This window comes from Panthera leo, chromosome B3, assembly GCF_018350215.1.
Source record: "Panthera leo isolate Ple1 chromosome B3, P.leo_Ple1_pat1.1, whole genome shotgun sequence".
Lineage (NCBI taxonomy): Eukaryota > Metazoa > Chordata > Mammalia > Carnivora > Felidae > Panthera > Panthera leo.
Window position 1 is genome coordinate 113,188,934 of NC_056684.1, and position 22,743 is coordinate 113,211,676.

Consider the following 22,743-nt stretch of genomic DNA (forward strand, 5'->3'; position numbering starts at 1 on the left):
GGCCTCTAGAAGCGGTGAGTAGCCCTCAGATGACAGCCAGCAAGGAAGCAGGCTGCAATGTAGTGGATTTCGCTCAGCTGACACCTTGATTTTGGCTCTGTGAGACTGAGCAGAGAGCCCAGTCAGGCCCGTCTGGACTGACTGCTAACCTACAGAAGTGTGAGATAAGAAACCACTGTTGTTTTTAGGCTGTGAAGTTTGCGGTAATTTGTTACATAGCAATAGAGCACTAATGTGGTATCTATGGAGGTGTCTAATTGCATTGCACAATCTTTGTTTTTGGTGAAAAGGTCAAACCTAGAGTTGTGGATATTAGGTAGAAGGTAGATCTGGTGGAGGTGAGACGGAGGTCAGGTAACTGGTAGAATAAACTTAGATGAGGCCTGGAGACGATTGAGAGAGTACAAATAAGTCTGGAAACGTTCTGCTGGCATTTTTATAGCTGCTCTTTCCTGACTCTAACTTCAGAATTCCCTGATTTCTTTATCCCCAATTTTGATTTCTGTGAACTTCACTGAATCTGTGTATATGCAGTTATAGCACCAAGATCAAAAGTGGTACTAGAGAAGCACTACTTATGCCAAAAGCAGAAGCCACAGAAGAGAAATCAAAGAGAAACCAACACTGCTGAATCATGGATGGAACTGAACTACAGGGCTTTGTCCCGTTCCCTGAGAACATCAAACTCCTTACTTGTGGAGTTTGTAAGCAGACAATTCTGCATCTGTTATTACTGACTGTTGGTAGTAAAGATATGTTTGAAATTTAAGATTAAAAGTTTACATTATGTGGAGGTCAAACCACATGGAGCTTTCTCATAGGGGATAATGTAGATTAAATCAGTGTTTCTCAATCTTGTTTTCATTTTCTCCCCTAAGGAGCTTTTTAGACACTGCCTTTTTCTAATGAAGTCTTCCTTCCCCATGAGATTTTAATGCCACAGATATACTGTCTACCTGTTTATGCATACTGTGGATGTCTGTGTTTTATACATTAAAAGCATAAAATCTCCCCCCTGTCCCATCAAAGCTAGGTTTCACCCTTGGGGTCAAGATCACCCCTGCTGAGAATGCATAATAAAGATGCTAATGTGATTCAGTAAAATTAAGGTTGTATTTAAAGGGATCACCAAAAAAAGTGTTTTCATATTGTAATCCTGAGAACTGGTCCAAACTCATGTCAACAAAAAGAGCTGTAACATCTGCGTGTCTTCGTTCAAGAGTACCCTTGGAAGAGTAAACCTGTGAAGCACTGCCAAATCTTTACAACATTTAAGAGGGATGATTATCCCCAGATCCTTGCTCTAAATACTAAGAAAGGATGTAACACATTTTTACATTATTGGTATTTCCTGACTCATTTCTCTGCTTTGTTCATGATTTAAGGAGACCAAGCGTCCTCCTTGAGTGGGGCGGTTTTGTTTGAAAGTGACTATTCTACTATCCCAGAAAGGTAGGAGCAGGATGCCAGAGTCCTATTTTGACATCCCGAGTTTTCCTCAGAACAGTTAAATATACAATTCTTTTTCTTTCTTATTGGCAAGGTTAGCTGTGGCCTATAAGATCACAGGAGCTAATAAGGCAGGGTTGTAAACTTAAATGCCTACAAGGGCTGGGCATGTAATAGAGATGCATAAACAGTGAAGTACAAGACATAAATACTTGATTAGTCAATTTTGGCTGCTTACATGGCTTGCAACAGTAGCAGACATTTATTTTTCTTGCTCATGGGTCTGTAGGTTGGCCAACATGGGTCTCATCTCCTTCAAAATATTGTCAGGTTAACGTCTGCTCCATGTGTAACAACAGCAGCAGGATTACCAGGGAGAAATTTCTAATTGGTGTTCCTTGAATATAATCCACAGACATGATTTGTTTATCCTGCCCAGTGTTTTAAAAGGCAAGATAACCAGGCCCGTGTCCTAATACAGGAGTTTAGCAGATGTGGTTGATTGGATCATTGTTCCTAATTCTTTCCTCATTTCCTGATTTAGAAATAAACTTTGGTCTCCATAAAGGTTTCATGGAGTCTTTTATATGGCACAGGTTATATGGTTGTTAAATGAACGATTATGTCCCTTGATACTATTTGATGTTTTTTTTTTTTTTTTTTTTTTTTTTTAACTGTAAAACTTAGGGTACTTGTCATTTTCATGTCCTCCTGTGTTTTTCTGCTCTGGCCCCCTCCTTTCTCTTTTTTCTCCCTTCCCACGTACTTGAAAAACAGCAGTTGTTAATATAAAATAAGAGGGAGTGGTGGAGAGAATCCAAGGGATAAAATCTTCCATATGTTGATGTAAAGTAATTTAAGATCAAGTTTTTTTTTCACAAGGTAAAGTGTTACCTGACCTTTCTGAGATTGTTTGCTTTTGTTTGTTTGTTTGTTTGTTTGTTTTAGGATTTGGAGAATTATTTATTTTTTTAAATGAATTCGGTAGGTCTGAAGACCTAATTATATTTCTATATAATTATAGAGCAAATGGAGACAAATGATGGGTGAAGGGTGTCATTAAAAAAAATGATATGAATTTTCCACAAGCTCTTTCTCAGATCAGAACCAGGCAGTCCTTAAATTTTCCCTAGTGAAGTATTGGCTTGGCAGATCCCCCATCCTGTTGCCCCCATCTTCAGTGTCAGGAGAGTTAACTTGGTTTTAGGTCCTAACAGGTCCAGGTTTCACATTCATCTCAACCGTTCAGTCTCACTTAAGAGTAAGATAAGTAGGCTTCATTTCTACTTTAGTACAATTAGACTTTCTTTTCTTGTGAATAATTCTCTTTCTCCTTTAAACTGATTATTAATATTGGCGTCCTTGTTCATATTTGGGTGATCTTTACCACTTCATCTTCTTTCAGTTCTTTTACATTTCTCAGGCAGAGTTGCGACTCAGACTTGATATGAAGCTGATTGTACTTTACTGGTGTCTTCTGTGTGTAAATGTGGTATTCACTTTGAGTTTCCAAGAAGCAAATAACTGAGACTATTCTGGTTTGGCATGTTCTCTCTTTCTAACCACCATTGGAGCTGAACCTGGGAACTGAATACAACTTGAAATTTTGTGGTTTGGCTGGTAGAATTCAGAACTAAACTATCTGAAGCTAAAAATTATTAATGTTGAAATGTTTTAACCCACTAAGTAAACCTGAAAAAATAATGAAATTTAACTCCAGTCAACCCATCAGAATTGCATACAACATAAATTTTTTTGAGTCTAGGAAGAGAATAAAAAATATATGAAGAGGATTTGCGATTGCTAAAGAATTAGAATATTCTAATGAAGTTATAGCTTAAAGTAAATGTAGTTATCCAACTTTGAATGCAAAGTAAAAACAAAACAAAACAAACAAACCAGAAATCTTATAATGTTATTCCCATAACATTTTACCTTTCCCAAGACTATACTGAATAGTACCTGAAAATAATGAAGTTGAAAAAATGCCAGTTATATTTGTTTAACTTTTCAGATTTTTTTACATGTTTTCTTTAAAAATGGAATAATAAGAGAATACCTTACATTTTCATGGGACTTGATATGTTAACTGAATGTTTTCATATATATCATTTTAATTAAAATGGTGACTTTTTTACCTTTCCACTAAAAACCACAAAGCATTTAATGGGTTTAAGCTCATTAAATCTTAGAACATAATCTAAAACCTGGCATGTAGATGTACGTGTAGAAAGGCAGTGCTGTATTCTTTCATTAGTTAGCACTCTGAAGAGTAACCATTTTTCATTGTCTAGATCCACATTCAACTTTTGCTGACAAGTTACCTTTCCTCTGTTATCTGACGATTAACTTGATCCATGCTGTCTTTGATAATGCTAAAAGGTCCATGAAGAGTGTTTGGGGCTCTTTAAAACTAGCAGTTTCCAAAGCAGAATATGTAAGATGGTTCATTAGGTTGTGGGAAAAAACTTTTGACTTTTTATTGGTATTTCAGCCTAAAGAATGAAATAAACTTTCATTAGTATTTAATACATAGATTGATAGTGGCATCCTTACTTGGTCTGTCACACTGTCATGTGTCAGGTATAGTCCATGAGGAAATGATACAGAAGGTTGACAGGGACACTTTGCTGTAGCTTTATTTTCAACATACTGGGATGAATTGTAGTTCTACATATACCTAGTTAGGTGGATTTTGGATTTAACTAAGCCAAATCTCACAAAACAGACAAATGACATAAAAAGAACCCTGCAAAGAAACTATAGATTGAAGACCATACTATAATGGGCTAAAAGTGAACCACATGCATAGACAAATCAGAGCTGATGATCATCCCATGACTGATAAAGTGAAAGTTAGTGACAATCTAATTCCATCTGAGAAGACATCAAAAAAAAAATTGAAATTCTGAAGACAATTTGATATATGGAATTATACCCATTATCATTAATAATGAAACTTTCATTATTACAAAACTGTTATTTTGTCCCTTGAAATACTGAGTAATGATAGTAGGAAGCCATCATAATTAAGAAACACACAGGATAGGAAGACAAACTTCTGTAAGTTTTTCAGTGACATTTAAAGTCATGTGATACAGGGGCACCTGGGTGGCTCAGTTGGTTGAGTATCTGACTCTTGATTTTGGCTCAGGTCATGATTCCAGGGTCTTGGGATTGAGCCCTATGTGGGGCTCCGCTCTTGAGTGTGGAGCCTGCTTAAGATTTTCTCTCTCTCTCTGTCTCTCTCTCTGTCTCTCTCTTCCTCTCCCCCAACCTCTCTCTCTCTCTAAAATAAAAAAAAATAATAAAGTCATATGATACTTAAGTCAATATCTAGAAAAACTTCACTAAAATTAATAGTAGACATTTAAAAGCCTCTTTTGTGTTTTCTTAATAGTAAAAGACCAAATGTCATACGTTATTAATAACATTAGGAACACAGTGTCCTTCCTTTTAGTAAAATGAATGAAATAAAACATAGGAAACAATATGGCAACAATTTAAATGGATCCTTTTGTGAACAAATACTGTCAGAAGTAATATAGAAATCATTAGAGATGGTTTGAAGCATTAAGGATTAAAACAGATTTTTCAATGTGGGAAGATGCTATGTAAGTACAGAGGTTTCTACCATGACCCAGATTATCATACTAGCTAGATTTTGTTTCAGTAATGAAATACAGGAAGAACTAAATTTTTTGTGTGTGCCATTAAACTAAAGATGGATCAGAGAAGATATATTCCCTCAAATAAACCTCCTGAACATACAATGTTTATATGACTTCTTGAATATAAATGATTTCTTAGAACATAAAACAGTGTTTATGGGAGAATTGCCTGGGGTAATGCTAATGTTCTGACTCAGGGGTTTAGATTACATATGTGTATACATTTGTTGGAACTCATCAAATGGTAAACTTAAGAGTATGCATTTTACTGTATGTAAAATTTACCTTACAAGAAAAAAAGAATCATACATGTTAAACTCATGTTAATGATATATATGCTGAATTGTTAGGGGAAAGTATATTGATGTCTCTGACCTGCTTTAAAATGCATGGAAAATACCTGCGATGGAGGGATGCCTGGCTGGCTCAGTTGGTGGCTCAATGTGACTCTTGATCTTGGGACTGTAAATTTGAGCTCCATGTTGGGTGTAGAGATTACTTAAAATCTTAAAAGAAAATAATAAAAAAAACCCAACAAAATCTGAGATGGATTCATGAGTGGATGGATGGAGGGATGGATTGATGGATAGATTAGTCTAGTCTAGTCATGGTAATAGTAAAAATGGTATCTAAGTAAGATTCTTTAAACTTTTCTGTTGCATCATCCTTAGGCAATCTGTAGCAACACAGAGGTTGATTATTCAACTTCAACTTCAAGTTGATAACAATGATCAGTGTTGTTGATTTTTACAAAAACCTGACTGGTTAAGTGGAATCTCTATAGCACTCTGTAATGAGATGGGGACTGACCATGAAAATCATTTGAATCACAATGCCTTCTTTGGTGATCTCACAACAAGGAGTGTAAAAGAGTTGTTGAATTTAAGGATGGGTGAAGCATTTTTTAAAATAAAAAGACAAGATATGTCAAATTTTCTGACCTTTTTGAAATGACAAGTGGCTAGGCAATATGCTTCATAGCAGATTAAAAATCAACCAACCAACCAGTGGTACACTCTTAAAACATCCCTTCAAAGTAAAAGTAATGTTTTAACAATGAGTAAGAAAATACAAGGAAAACTTTGGTTTGCAAGCATAGTTTGTTCCGGGAACATGCTTTTAATCCAAAGCACCTGAATATCAAAGTGAATTTCAAGAACCATTGGCCCAGTTATGATCACGTGATGTTCGGCGTCATATACTACTCGTATTGCAAGACATTGCTCATTTATTAAGTTAAAGTTTTTTAGAAATATTTGCTTGTCTTGCAGAATACTCGCAGAACAAATTACTCACAATCCAAGCTTTTACTGTAATTGCCTTTTTGAAGGCAGATTAAAATGCAGAGTGTTTTTAAAATCATTGCTTAGAAATATTTCTTTTATGATGTTATTTTTGTTGTCAAAGATATGTGTGTCTTATGAAAACTTGGTTATCTGCACACTTAAAAAATTGTAACAGTATTTTCTATACTGTTGAAAAATCTTCCAAATAAAGAGTTTTTATTTTTGAACCAATTGTTAAAAATCTCAAAATGTAGTATCTTTTGATTCTGTTGTAAGAACAATTGATTGACATGAGGAAAGACGGAAATTTATTAGCCAAAGTTCTTTTTTTTTTCTTTTTATTTTATTTTATTTTTTTATTTTTTATTTTTTAATATATGAAATTTACTGTCAAATTGGTTTCCATACAACACCCAGTGCTCATCCCAAAAGGTTATTAGCCAAAGTTCTATAAAAATTTTTGCTATTTGATGGAAGTTACTGAAAAATGAAAATAGCAAGTACAACAAGTAATGTATTTTAAAAATTTTAGCCCTTGCATGTTTGCAATTGTTCCTTTCTCAACTATACAGCCATGGCATTGAAGTACTGAAATGAGTGGAACTTAGGACTTGACATTTCAAGCACTGAATTACAAAATAATTAAAGAATAATATAATTCCATTTGTTATTTTCATTATTATAATTGTGTCACTAAAAGTGTTAAGTTTTTATGAGAATGAAAAGATTTGTATAACTAAGAAATAAGGTATGTAACTATTTTTATTTTTATTTTTTAAAAAATGTTTATTTTCTTCTTGAGAGAGACAGAGAACATGAGCAGGGGAGGGGCAGAGAGGGAGGGAGAGAGAATGCCAAGCAGGCTCCGCACAATCCACATGGAGCCTGACGCAGGGCTCCATCCCACCAACCGCAAGATCATGACCTGAGTTGAAATCAAGAGTTGGACGCTCAACCAGCTGGGCCACCCAGGATCCCCTAGTCTAAATTTTAAAACAGTAGTTCTCAAAAGTGTATAACAGCATACGCAACACTTGGGAATTTATTAGAAGTGTAAATTCCCAGGCCACATCCCAGACCTACTGAACCAGAGATTCCTGTTAATAAGCTTGGTAGGCAATTCCAATGCTCACTTAAATTTGAGAACCACTGGCACAAATGGTGTAGACTCATGGGTCATCCCTTCTTACTTCTTCCTACTTCATGATGTATCTGGGACAGTTTATTCATATTTGTAGTCTGTCTTAGTCTTAGCTTAGACTTTTTCCTGTCTCCCTGAGATTGTTTTCTCTCCTCCTCTCCTGTTCTTTTCCCTTCCTTTGTGAAAGATTGTGTTAAAAACAGTGTTTATTTTCACAAAAGGGATAGTGTTTTGGTTCTTAAAGTTTGTATGCCATAGCCAATGTGACAAATAGTGTATGTTTAAAGGGGATATTTTTAACATTTTCAAATTAATTTTTGTTAACTACTTCTAGTTGACTTGAATATGCATGTATATGAATTTTCCTCTTTTTTTTCCATCTCTATTCTCCTGATTTCACATTTTATAATTGCAGAAAACTTTCCACAAAGTAAAATTTCAAAACACACACTTCCAAGTATGAGTCACCTAGGTTCAACAATTGTTGAATTTTGTTACATTTGTTTTATCTCCCTTTGTATGCACACGCACACACACACACACACACACACACACACACGTGTGTGCGTGCATGCCTTTTTTTTATGCTAAACCATTTGAAAATAAATTGTATACATCAGCACTCTACTCCTAACTTCTTTACTCTGCAGAATAAAGATCAAAGTAGCTTTTTAGGGGACTAGTACAAAATTGTTCTAAAAGGCTAATTCATGAGGAATGCTAAACCAAATATTAAAGCCTCTTAAATATTTTCAATTTCCTTCCATAAATGTCTTAATGAGGAAAAGATATAGAACTCTTGGTTCTGAATGTATAAATGTACCCTCCAGCATCTCTCAACCAAAGTTTTTCATCTGAGTTACAGAACATAGAACATGATTTGAAGTGACTGTTTTCTCATTTTTCCCAAGGATAGTACATAACTAGTACCAATCCAGATACACAGAGGAGAAGTTAATTCCTTACATACAATAGATGTATTAAAATGTTCTTTATGAGAACCCAGGTTAGTGGGGCTGTGCATATGGCAAGTTCTTAAAAGAATTTTGCTTTGACTAGCTTGTGATGTTTATTCAAAGAACTTTTTTTTTTTTTTTTTTTTAGATTACAGGCCCACCAGGTTGTGGAAAAACTCAGTTTTGTATGATGATGAGCATTTTGGCCACATTACCCACCAACATGGGAGGATTAGAAGGAGGTGTTGTATACATCGACACAGAGTCAGCATTTAGTGCTGAAAGGTGGGAGATTTTATTATTTTCCATTATAATGCTTAATTTTGTAATTTATTTATAGCACCTAACATTTTCCAACAGGTTAACATTTACCTTTTCTCTGTGAGAACTCAAAATGCTAGATACAGTCTTAAATGAATTTTCCTCTTAAAATTAACCCAGGAAGCAGTTTCTTTTTGTCTTTTCTATCCCTTTGTCATTGGTTTAAGTGGGGTTCCTGGATAAGCTGTGTTTTGCAGAAAGTCAGGAAGAAAGAAGTTTAAGAAACAGGGAGGGATGTAAGTGGAAAGGGGGAAGAGGGAAAATTCATAAAAAAGACAAAAGGTGAGCTGCTTTGTTACTAATTCTAGTTGGAAGTTAGTGAATGGAAAAGTTGGAAATTTCAAAAAAAAATATTTTATAATGTTTATTTATTTTGAGAGAGAGAGAGAGAGCGAGCAGGGGAGGGGCAGAGAGAGAGGGAGACAGAAAATCCCAAGCAGGCTATTCCACCCTTGGCATGGAACCCAATGTGGGACTCAAACCCACGAACCACAAGATCATGACCTGAGCTGAAATCAAGAGTCAGACACTTAACTGACTGAGCCACCCAGGCACCCCTCAAAATATTTTTTGATTGAGAAGTATTTCACTTTAATCTTTGTAATAGTATTGTATTAGATATAAAAAACACACTGATAGTGTATTTATGCTTGGAAAGAAAAGATTTCCTTACTTTGGCAAGGACCTTTAACATTCTATGAGAGCATTTGGTTATTTGTGTAATTCTGTACACTTGAAAATAAGTCTGGTCTCCCTCTGACCCTGCTCTGATTGACATTCATGAGCAGGAGTACTTACAGGTCTGGAGACTGATTCAGTTCTGTTCTTTTAGTCAAGGTATAGTTCTTTGAGTCTTTCTGTAACTGTGTCATTATGTGTAATTATGTCATTATGAATCACATCTCTCTCTTACTTCTAGAGATACTAGTTAGAGAGAAGTGTATTCCCTGGCCAGATAAGTTCTAAGTGGATTATTTTGCCTGGAGCTTATTTGCTGTCTTCTACATCTCTTGGTTATCTATTCGAAGTATATGCCACTCATTTGTCAGTTCTATGAGCTTGTGTTATATCTTTGTATCGTCAAAGCCAAATCTAGTGACTGACACATATTAACTGCTCACAAAATGTTTGATAAATGAATGAACTGACAGGTATTACTCTCATATTGTGGAATCCAGACACCGTTGCCTACTAAAAGGATTGAGGGTTCCTTGGGGGAAATGGCTGATACTAGTACTGGCTTAGGAAACTTTTAAGTTGAGTCTGAAACCTCATATCAGGTAACAAGAGAGCCATCAAAGACTACTTAGGGGAGTGTCAGAAGGACTCAGGAATCAACCTGAAGAGGCTCCTGCTGGCTAAAGATGAGACAAATTGACCACCAATAAGAATAATGATGACAGTAGATTAAAACCCATGAAATATGTTTAAATTCATGAGTTTATAATATTATGAAATGAAAAACAACTAATAGATCAGTGTTGGAGAATTCTGGAGAAGCAAATCATTATTTTGAAATGAGTTTTAAAAAAGGAAATCAATCAAACATCTGTTCTTTTTCTGATTTATGAACTGTATTGCTGAGTAGCAAATAGGTCTTTTTTAAAATGTATGTTTGTTTTTGAGAGAGAGAGCAAGCGCATGTGCATGGGAGAGTGGCAGAGAGAGAGGGGGACGGAGGATCTGAAGAGGGCTCTGTGCTGACAGCAGAGACCCCAATGTGGGACTCAAACTCATGAACCATGGGATCATGACCTAAGCCCAAGTCAGATGCTCAACCAACTGAACCACCCAGGCACCCCCAAATAGGACTTTTTATAGGAGTATTCCAGTAATAAATGAAGAAGGAATGATAGAATGTCACCAAATTACACACCCCAACAATTTAATGGTTCTAGGCATTGAATATTGTGGTATAATAAGAAATCCATATCTTTGTCCTGGTTCTTGGCCAAAGACCTTCTAAAACCTTTGGAAAACCTGAGTTTATGCTAATGAAGTGACTCTTGGTGGGCATCTGTATAGTTTCACATGGGAGCTGGTTGCCAATCATGTAATTATAGTGTTGGAGTTTTCAGCCCCACCCATCCCCCCAAACTCTGAGGAAGAGAAAGAGGCTGGTAACTGATTAATTGCCTATGGCCAATGCTTTAATCAACACTGCCTATGTAATGGGATCTCTACAGAAATCTCTAAATGGTAGAGTTTGGAGAGCTTCTGGGTTGGTGAACACATCAACGTGCTGGGAGGGTGGTGTGCCATGTGGTCCTCCCCAGTCTTTTCATGAGTTGTGTCTTTCATTCTTTGTGATAACTTGGTAATAGTAAGTAAAGTTCCTTCTTGAATTCTGTGTGCCATTCTAGCAAATCATCGAAGTTGAGGAGGACGGGTGTCAGAACTCCTGATTTGTAGTTGCTCAGTTGGTCAGAAGTACCAGAGGCCTGGGACTTGCGATTAGTCTCTCAAGTTGGGAGAGGGCAGTCTTGTGGGTCTGAGCCCTTAAACTGTGAGGTCTGAGCTAACTCCTGGTAGTTAAGTGTCAGACACCCACTTGGTGTCCACAGGGAATTGAAGAATTGTTTGGTATGGAAAACCTAAACATTTGGTGTCAGAAGTGTTGTGAGTGAAAACAGTTCATAAACATAAAAGGCTACTAGCATCACAAAAGAAAACTAGTTATTCCTCCTGTTGGAAGAATAGTCAAGCCTGAATGTGATCAAACTTTCAGATCCAGCTACCAGTTTGCAACATATACAGAGAAGAGAGGAACGTGTTAAATCAACACCAGAGGAATGTAGTCAGCAAAATGCAAACTGTGGGAAATGACAGAACAAACAACCTCGTTTTTTAATTGTTAAGATTAAAAAAAAAAGTTAGAGGAGCATTCTTTGGATTAAAAGAGATTTGCAAGATATATTGCTCTTGTCATATTGTACACCTTAAACTTACACAAACAATATTATATGCCAGTTATATCTCAATTAAGCTGAGGATAAAAGATGTATTGGTCAGTTGTAATGTGATGAAGTTATTTGAATCTTAAGCAAATAAATGGTAAACAAAACAAAACAAAACAAAAAAGAAACATACACACACATGGGGCCACTGGAAATCTGAACACTGAAATGTATTTGATGCTAACACTGGTAAAGAAAGACATTGGTTAACTCAGGTTGTCCAAAGGAAAGGTATTTTTTAAAATGTCAGTGACTAACCTTCAACTAACAAGCCAAAGGCAAGCTGGCAATGAGGTAAAATTTTAGTCCCTTTATTGGACTTATGTTTTGTAATTGTAAAGGAGCCTTTATGAAGGCCATTTGAGGATAGGGGTTGAAATTTATGTTTTTTACTTTTCTAGTCTATTCTCCACAAGGCCTGAAGAGTGTGGTCACCTGGCTGCCACCTGGATTGCCTTCTGAGGTGTGGTGATAGGTTCAGGTGGAATCAAAAGTACCAGTCCTCTTTTAACAAACTGCCTTCTGGAGTTTGTCATGGCAGGTCAGAGGATAGAGCTGGCTCTGTACTGTCTGGGCACACTTCATTTGTGCTGTTATAGGACTGCTTGACCCCTATTTGGATTTATTGGGGAGAGTTAGTTAATCAGTTAGGAAAGCTTTCTGCTGCAAGTAACCAAATACCCAGCCAACAGTGAGTAGGTGGTTGCAGGCGCTGGTTCTGTTGCGCAGTGATGACAGAGAGACGTAGGGCTTAATATGTTTTTAGGCATCCCATACAGGCAGTGGGAAGGGAAAGGGCTAGCTATATGTTTTATCAGGAAAATGTGTTTTTTCCCAGAACAGCTGCCCCTTCCCCTCTGCTGATTTCCTTTTCATCCTCCAGAATCATCCTGCACATTTCGCACCGGGCCACCCCTATAGGCAAGGGAGGGTGGGGAATGAGGGGAAAAAGATTGACATACATAATAAGCGTGTTGAGTTTCCCGGTCTGGTTAACATTGCTGCCTGAATAAAATTGGGTTCTCATAGCAAGGAAGAAGTGGAAATGGATATTGATAGGTAATTAATAGTGTCTGCCATCATGGGATAGTTTCTGGACTTAGAGAAGAAGTAAAAGCGTGAAAAGAAGAGACCCAAAAAGGAATATGTTTTAGTTTTCTGTATGTCTCTGCATGTAGCAGTGTCTTCATTTTGTGCTTATAAGCAAGCTGTCTGGGGACACCTGGGTGGCTCAGTCAGTTAAGCTTCCAACTCTTGATTTAGGCTCAGGTCATATCTCATGGTTGTGGAAATTGAGCCCTGTGTTGGGCTCAATTGAGCCCGTCTACCCCCTCCCCTGCTCACACATACACTCTCTGTCTGTCTCTTTCAAAAAAAAAAAAAGGATTTACATACAGAAAATTTAGGATGAGTGATAAAAAGTGGAAAATAATTTTGGTTAATAAATTGCTAGATAGCCTTTTTACCAAGAAGGAGGGAGAAAACAAAGAGGGGTGAATAAAAAATACTTAAGTTTAAAATGCATTTAAAAACAAAAAGAGAAAACCTTGCAGGTAATGTACTTAAAAGCACTTTGGAAAGATTAGTTCTATTTTTTAAAGCAATACACTAGCTTATTTTTACATGTCTTTGAGAAGATAATCTAAAATAGTGTGTTAAGCATATTTGTTTACCATAGACTGAAATTATATCTCCAGACTGATTAATAATTATATAATAATAGAGTCTAGTACTAAACCCTCAGGTATTTGGGGACTGCCTTGAGGGGAGGAGAATGTTAAGCAGGCAGAGTTCTGGGTCCCCATTTCTGACTGATTCAGAAAAGTCTTTTTATTTGTTGGACTTATGCTTAAGAGCTGATACAGTCTTAGACATGCTCTGCTTATATATACTTTGAGAATATAGATAAGTAGGTTAATCTAGTGAGCTGTACAGAAATTTTGGCAACCATGAGAATTCTAGTATATGTGAATCGAGTGAATACTGTATTATCCTTATTGGAGATAATTAGGAAAAGATGAAACCAAAAGTTAAGAATAAAAACAGAGGGTGATATGGGTGGTAAATAGTAATAGAGGTTTTCAAAATACAATTCTGGGAGAAATAAAATGGATAAAGGAAGATAAAACTGGGTCTTAGAAATACAAATGGATTTGTGTATCAGGAAAACTGAGGGATTGAAACAAGAGTTGGGGCCCAGGACTCTGGAAGGTGTGGACCTGGGGAGGTGGAATACAGGATTGGAAATTTAGGAGGTAAAAACTCAGGAGGTAGTCCTGAGTTGTCATGAAATCAGAAAAGCTTTGAAAACTAGGAAGAAATATTTGGTTCAACAGGGGAGGAAGACATTAATGAAATAATCACAAACATGTGAAATTGTAACTATTAACACTAACTGTACAAAGGAGAGGTGTGTGTTGCATTGGTACTGTGTGGGAGCAGTGGCCAAGCTTAGACCTGAAGAGCTGCATGGCACCTCTCAAGGCGCCAAGCACCCCACAGCCAATGCCCTCCAATTCCTACTAGACTATTTAGAGTGTCACTCCTTCTGAATTTCAGTGTATCAGGAGGGAGGCATGTAGTGGTAGTGGCCAGCCATGACTTTAACTCAGTATGAAGGCAATTATCGGTGTGGTCTTAGGACCATTTTCTTTTGCTTGTTGGCATGAATCCAGGATCTTTGACCTAGGGGGCAAACAATAGGGGAGATCAGTTCCCTCTTCCCATTTTTTGAGATGATTTCATGAGACTGGGTAGGTTTTCCTTAGTCTAATTTCATCTGCCTTATCATTTGTGAATCCAGGTGAATTAGTAAGGAGGGAGATCTTGAAGAGGCTCTATGTTAGAAAATGAAATTAGAAATAAGTACTTAGTACTAAAATAAAGCTTTGGAATTTTCTGGAATCTGTAAGGGACTAATAGATTCACATTCTTATATTTGTATCACAGTGCTGAACAAATACATACTGAATAAATGAACAGGAAAATATTACGCATGTATGAGAAGCTTTGAGAAACCATAAACTTATATTTCAGCACATTTATAATGTTATATTTCAACTAGAACTTTGGAAAACTTTTTTTTTTTTTTTACATTAAGCATGTGTTTTGTTTCAAGTTGGCATGTGGTCACTAATGTAAAGCTTTTAACTTTGCTTTTATACAAGAGCTGTGAAGTAACAGGGGGAACTAATAACAAAAACCTGGAACGAATCCAGTCTTCTCCACTTCAATGAATGGTAATTCCATTCCTCCAGATGCTCATCCAATTAGCCAAGAATTCCCTTTAGCTCCTATTTTTTTTTAATGTTTATTCATTTTTGAGAGACAGAGTGCAAGCAGGGGAGGGACGGAGAGAGAGGGAGATACAGAATTTGAAGCAGGCTCCAGGCTCTGAGCTGTCAGCACAGAGCTCGATGCCGGGCTCGAACCCACGAACTGTGAGATCATGACCTGAGCTGAAGTCAGACGCTCAACCAACTGAGCCACCCAGGTGTCCCCAGCTCCTTTTTTGAACTACACCTTGAGTTCACTTACTTCTAATTAGCTGAGCTATTCTCCAGGTCAAGTCACCATCATCTCTTATTTGGACTACAGTACTAGCTGGTCTTGCTTTCACTGTGTACAGCCTCTTTTCCATTTGGTAGAGTGACTCTTTAAAGCAAAAAGAAGTCAGATCATGTCAGTTCTACTTCTAGGTTTGCTATTTTATTAAATATCTAAACAAAATACCACAGACCTAAGGATCTTGTGTGATCTTGGCCCCTGTCTTATTTCCTCTGACCTTATTTCCTTTTATTCTCCCTCTTGTTTCCTGTGTTTCAACTACATTAGCCTCCTTGTTATTCCTCAGTAACCTTAGGCATCTACTTACATATGGGTTTTTGCACTTGTTATATATAATTCTCTTTTCCTATGCACTGCTTCACTGGATATCCAATGGTTCATTTCCCTTAAACCGTTGCTCAAATTCACCTTATTAAAGAGGCTTTCCCAGGCCGCTTTACATAAAATAGCACTTGCTTCCATAGGTAACAATCTGTTTCCTCATCCTGGTTCATTTTGTTTAGAGCACTTATTCCTGATGTATAATATATATTTAATTTGTTTGTCTCTCTCAGTGGACTGTAGGTTCCATGAGGGAAGTTGTGTTTTGTTTATTTGTTTTTTTGTTCACTGTCACATCCTTAGCATCTAGAATGGTGCCTGGCATATAGTAGATGCTCAATAAATACGTGTCAAATGAATGAATCTTAAGTACATACTTGAAAGGAATACTTTTGGTAAAATAGAGGTCCACTAGATGGCATTAGTTTCAAACTTTATGTAATTAATGTCTGGGAGCAAAAGATAGGATCTTTTCTGTTACTCTAACCAGAAAAGATCTTTGTGATGAAGAGTGTCACAAGAGATCACTATGATTAGTGTGAGGCATATAGATACTACATTTGTATTTAGGTTTTGATTTATATATTTTTTAGAGAACTTTTCTAAAATTAAAAACACTTGGAGAAACTGATCGTAGAAAATTATAGCATATTGGTATGTGAATAACCATTTGGTACAGTTATTTAGCACGGTAACTGAGTAAAGTCAGTTTGTGTCCATACATTGACCATCTTCCTTCTGAGGGGCCTTAATGGAAGGAGAGAGCAGTAATGACTTCCAGAGCCTTTTAACACTCAAGCCGCCAGTTGAAATTCAGCCTAGGGTTGAAGCCAGAAAATTATTTTTCTGTCAGCTGTTCAGTTCTCTCATTGACTGAGAGAAGTACTCAGTACTTAATCCACTGGACATCCAGTTTTGGAAAACTTCCATGTTTCTGGCAGACGTTGCCATAGCTATCCTATTAAAAATCAGGGGCTTCCAAGTGTCAGAGCTTTTAGTTGACTTCTCTGACCAGCTCTGAATTTAGCAAATAGTTACCCTAATCAAGAAGTTTACACATTTTCCCCAAACCCTTAAAAATTTTCCTGTCCTGCCTTTGCCAGTGTCATCTCATTTCTTCTCGCTTTTGTTGCTTATCTTGTTTCCTCCTTTATTCCACCCCGCCTGTCTCTCTCTTGTGCACTTCCCCTGAGTGCTCATTTGATCCATTTGTTCTTGCCCTTCACACATCTATTGGTAAAGTAATTTTTCCTCTTCCTATTCAACCCAATGATGCTTTTCTTTTCAAATTGTTCAAAATGCACTTTTAAAAAATATTTTTGACCAGTTTTCTTTTATTTCTCTGTTTTAGATTTTTCTTTTTTCATTTCTGATTATAATATATGTGAGGAACTTATTTTGTTTCTCTCTTTAAAGTTCTCAGCCTCTTCTTGGGACTCATTAACTAGAAGTGAAAACACTTGTCTTTGTACTTTTGTGTCTTTAAATGGAGCATAAAGTATAGAGTGATTTTTGTGTTTATAGTCCTTCCTCTCAGATATCCTTGGGTGGTTAAGTACCAGACTGATAAAGTATCATTTAAAATAGACAGTTACACTCAAAGATTTACACTTTTATTTTTATATTTTTAGCCAGACACACTTGAAATTTCTAGTACTGAACTCCACGTCTCACACTATGACTGATGATATTTACATCTGTTTTGCCTTGTCACTCTCCTGCACTTGGCCTACTTCATGCATCAGATCTAGCTTTGAGTTCAGAATTCAATAGGTAGAAAATCATGTTTTGTTTATTCAGGAAATATTGGACAACATCCATTTGTTTAGAAAATAATTTCCTGTTTACCAAGGAGCTATTGGATGGGATTTATTTTGTATGTATTAAGTTTTAATTTAGAAAGTATATTTTTCTGTTCTGAGACATGGAGACTAACTGATAATTGATCGTTAGAATGATAATATTATATATTTGTTCAAGTATATTTCTTTTACTCATGATGATGAAATCATTTTTCTTATTTACTAAACATGTCTTATAGCTGTTAGTCAAGTGATCAGTTATTAAAAAACAATGCTCTCGCTGCTAACCTCTCTTAGTGCTCATAAAGGATGGCTTACATTAAAAAAATTGTTAATGTTTATTTTTTTTTAACGTTTTATTTTATTTTTGGGACAGAGAGAGACAGAGCATGAATGGGGGAGGGGCAGAGAGAGAGGGAGACACGGAATCAGAAGCAGGCTCCAGGCTCTGAGCCATCAGCCCAGGGCCTGACGCGGGGCTCGAACTCACGGACCGCGAGATCGTGACCTGAGCCGAAGTCGGACGCTTAACTGACTGAGCCACCCAGGCGCCCCAATGTTTATTTATTTTTGAGAGAGAGAGAGAGAGACAGAGTGTGAGCAGGGGAGGGGCAGAGAGAGAGGGATGCACAGAATCTGAAGCAGGCTCCTGACTTTGAGCTGTCAGCACAGAGCCCGATGCAGGGCTCGAACCCATGAACTGTGAGATCATGACCTGAGCCAAAGCCGGATGTTTAACTGACTGAGCAACCCAGGCGCCCTGGGGATGGCTTACATTTTAAAATTCTATATTAAAGCATTTTGCTTATACCTGCTCTATTTTTGTTCCAGTGTTACTTGTGGCTTATGAATTTCCTAAGTAAAATTCATTAGATGTTCAGCACTGTGGCCTTGAATGTCATTAACTATTTTCACTTGCGCTATTTTTCCTCCCCACAGACTGGTTGAGATAGCAGAATCTCGTTTTCCCGGATATTTTAACACTGAAGAAAAATTACTTTTGACAAGCAGTAAGGTTCATCTTTATCGGGAACTCAGCTGCGATGAAGTTCTACAAAGGTTTGCTGCTTTAGATTTTGGTAGTTTAGTAATACTTTGAAGATATATTTGTTTTTTATGCTTTCAGCTTCTGAGTGAAAAAAGTCTCTACATATGTATTAGGGTTATGGGAAATAAATTATTTCAGTGTTTTTTATTTGCTACAGCCTATTGGATGAAATGTTTCTTTAAAAAGAAAACATTAAATGAGTGAAATGTTTTAGATTTAGTTAATTAAGTAGTATATTGATTACTTTTGTTTCATTGAAAGGTTACCCCCAAATTCAGCAACTTAGAAGAGCACACGTGTCTTGTCTCACTTAGTATCAGAGGGTTAGGTATCTGGGAGTGGCTTAGCTGAGCATTTCTGGCTCAGGGTTGCACCAGAGGTTGTAGTCAAGCTGTTGGCCAGCGCTATCGTTATCTCAGGGCTCAGTTGGAGCTGGAGAATCTTGGATAATTCCAAGGTTACTCATATAGTTTCTGGAAGGCCTCCCTTCCTTGCTGGCTGTTGGCCATAGACCTCTGTTCCTCACCAGGTGGGTCTCTCCATAGGACTGTTAACAACATGGCAACTTGCTTCCCCCAGAGAAAGTGATTTGAGAGAGTGGCAAGTGAAAGAGAGCCCAAAATGGCAGCTGTAGTCTTTTATAACCTACTCTCAGAAGTGACGTGCCATCATTATGTCATATGCTATTGGTCTTACAGACCAATCCTGGTAAATATGGGAGGGGTCTGCACAAGGCTGTCATTACAAGGTGGGAATAAATGGGGGCCATTTTGGAGATTTGCTGTGACAAGCAGTTTTACCCTAAAATTAGCAGTATCATAGGAGAACCAGAGAATTAAACTAGATGAAAACATTTTGGTCCATTTTCAAAAGAGTGCAATATGTATAGAAGAGCTGGAAATAAGTTATGAAGTTATGAGCATTGAATACTTGCAATCATTACTGTAAATGAGGGAGGAAAAATTTGTTGTCATTGTTTTTAAGTTGGTTAATCTTTGAAATACCCTATTTTATATTATATTTTAAATTTATCCACTGTTTTACAAATTCTACTTTTACAGAATTGAATCTTTGGAAGAAGAAATTATTTCAAAGAGAGTTAAACTTGTAATTATTGACTCTGTTGCTTCCGTGGTAAGAAAGGAGTTTGATGCACAACTTCAGGGCAACATGAGAGAAAGAAATAAGTTCTTGGCCAGAGAAGCTGCCAGCTTGAAGTATTTGGCTGAGGAATTTTCAATCCCGGTAAGTTTTTTCTTTCTCTCTTTTTTTCTTTCCTTTTTTTTTCTTTTATGTTAAATTTGCTGACTTACAATATCAAGTAATATAATTAGAAGAAAATATAGAACAGATGACATGTTAATAGTACTAATTACTATAGTAAATATCAGCATCTTCTTAAATTTGTTCATCTGCTGAGATTATCTTTTTCACAGTTGGAGTCTGGGGCAGATTTGAATGTTTGTAAAAGTTCCCAAGGTCAATCCTTTTCTTACACCTCATTGTTGACTCTCTGTGTATGTTTTGTATTACTTTGTCACACTGAGGTAAATATTAACTATTAGAATTACATGGAATTGCTTATGTTTATTTCTATAGTTTCTTTTATGGCATATTTGTCAGCTTTAGAAATATTTTAGTTTGAGATATTATGTTATTGTGTTCAGTGCTGTCTTGTACACTGTAGGATTTGGTTGGTTCCAAATTACCAGAGGTTGACTATGATGTTTTGGGGTGTTGGGAGTGACAGTAATGAAAGTGTCAGTAAGGAAACCTTGAGAGATGGCTGTTGACACCACTTTCCACAGTGGGAATTGTGATGAGGAAATCTGAAGATGTGGGCATTTTGCAAGGGTTTGTGGTTGGTAAGCCACCAGATGTAAGTGTGTACCGATGGCTTTCCCATTAGCAGCCCATGGGAGAGTTCTGCTTGTTCCGCAGCCCCACCAGCATTTAGTATTGTCAGGCTTTTCAGTTTTAGCCAGACATTATCTTGACAGAAAATAAGAAAATTCCTTAAACTGATATAAAATTTGGTTATGATATTATAATTTTTAGATTTGTGTTTGGAAAATTAAAAGCTTGGATCTTTGTAATATGTACTAAGACTGTAAACTACCACGCAGCCTTGGAGATTTATAAACCCAGGCAAGAAATCAAAGGAGAACATGTGGCATACAAAAAGGTCTACATTTCTTAACGGCTTTCTAATTCATATTTTGGATTATATGATGTAATTCCTGGTAAAGTCCAGAGCTGTAAAGTTTATCCTGGATGACGCTCATCTTTTAAATTTTATTGTAGTAGGTTAAAATGATAAATTCAAATCCATGTTTTCCCTGGCCAAGGGAATTTAAAAATATTTTGTAAAGTTACTTGATTGAATGGAAAAGTTAAGTATATGTACTTATTTTATTAATTCATGCTGGTTGCTTGACTTAATCTTATGTAAAATATGAAAATTTACTTTTTAAAAGTTGTATTTGTTTGCTTTTAAATAGTAATTGTAGGTTAATGTTTTTCAATTCTTTTCTGAGGAAATTTATTTTCCTGAGTGAGAAAAGGGCTCTACTTTTTTTTGTTTTTAATAGCACCCTCTGAAAGAATAAGTACTTATCATTCCCATGTCTCTCTGTCTTTGCCTTTGTTTTTCTCTATAGAGATAAATATATAAATAGGGTATGTACTTCTGTAAAACAGGATGGTATTGGTTTTTGTGATGAGTTAGTATTGGTTTTAGAAGGATTTTGAAAAATATTTCCTTTAGGAAGTGTCAGGATTTTCCTAGCCTTATTTCCTCATTTAAATGAAAAATCATGAACTTTTAAGTTTTTGTACTGTACTTTGAATAGGTGGCTCTACACAGAACTAACTAGCTTAAAACAATATGTTGCTAATTTATTATCCCTTTCAAAATGCAGACGGTATGCCTCATTATAGTTCCTCAAACATTCCAGCAAACACTCCCTCCTCAAGAAGTGTTTGTTATTCCTCAGTCTGAAATATTTCTCCTCTAAATATCTGTATGATTTCTTCTGTCCTGTCATCTTATTAATGAGGACTTTCCTGACCATGTAAGTATTAACCACACTCCCTGCCTCCCCATTTCCTTTGTTATGCTTTATGTTTCTTCATTATAATTTTCACCATCCAGGATGTTATATATTTATGTTGACTGTGTGTGTCTCCTCCACCCCACAGAATGGTCCTAGGAACTGTCTACTTTGTTCAGTGCTTTATTCTTAGGAGCAGGAACAATGCCTAACACACAGTAGGCACTCAGTAAATATTTTTGAATGTATGAATTGCAGCTATTGCTTTTCTCTTTGGACTTGAATTTTATATATATTGGTACTCCACTTAAATTTTAATATTTGCTTTTAACCTTATTTGGATCCTATATTTAATATTGTTTGTTACTTCTAAGAGTCTTAAGATATAATATTAGCAGAATGTCTTATCAGATAGGAGCTATACTTAGTTATACTGGCATCTTACAGGAAGAAAAAGAATTCTTAAAATTCTTAATCTTGGAAGTAGAAAAGATTTTATTTCAGTTTAGTAGAACTATGAATGTCTGATGGCCTCCGAGGAGTGGGCGGGAAGCCAAGCATTCCAGCCTGCCCTCTGGCTGTGGGTCTGAGATGGTGAATAGAGCCAGGACCATGCCTGGTACTTTGACACTCTAGATATCATTTCATTTAAATAAGAGTAAAGAGTAAAACCAACCTGGGTGGTGGGATGAGTACTTTATTGAATTTTAAAATTTCTGTTTGGTGAACATGCAGCACTTTTAATATGTGGAGAAAAGCTTAAAACTATAATCTGTATTTAATTTTGATTGTCACATTGTATATGTTTGTATAGGTATGTATGTTTGTATGCCAGCATTCCTGTATGCATGAAGATTGCAATCTTCTCAGTAACTGATAGAATAGACAAAATATTAGCCAATTAAATCCAGGACAGAAGACCTGAATAACATAACCAACTTGATCTGATTGACATTTACAAAACATTCCGCTCACTGCCTGCAGAAAATGCATTTCTTTCAAGTTCACATGAGATATTCACCAAGATAGACTATATTCTGGGCCGTAAAATAAAACTCAACAGATTTAAAAGACTGAAATGGTACGAGGTATGTTTTTGACCCACAAGAAGAATTAAATTAGAAATCGCTAATACAGGGATGCCTGGGTGGCTACATCAGTTGAATGTCCA

The 22,743-nt window shown here is 36.5% G+C and overlaps 1 protein-coding gene across 6 annotated transcripts in view; it reads left to right on the forward strand.

Annotated features, from left to right (window-relative positions):
* Positions 1 to 22,743, forward strand: part of RAD51B (RAD51 paralog B) — a 640,959-nt gene that overhangs the window by 21,389 nt on the left and 596,827 nt on the right. For 3 of the 6 annotated variants that reach the window (XR_006203916.1, XM_042943592.1, XM_042943590.1), the window contains exons 5-7: positions 8,652 to 8,788; positions 18,411 to 18,530; positions 19,581 to 19,764. Coding sequence is in view for 3 of the 6 variants with exons in the window: in XM_042943592.1 (XP_042799526.1) it covers positions 8,652 to 8,788; positions 18,411 to 18,530; positions 19,581 to 19,764 (441 nt within the window). In the remaining 3 variants the exon portion in view is untranslated. Of the gene's footprint in view, positions 1 to 8,651; positions 8,789 to 18,410; positions 18,531 to 19,580; positions 19,765 to 21,440; positions 21,839 to 22,743 lie in introns of those variants that run through there. The other 3 variants (XR_006203917.1, XR_006203918.1, XM_042943591.1) reach the window with 2 other exon arrangements.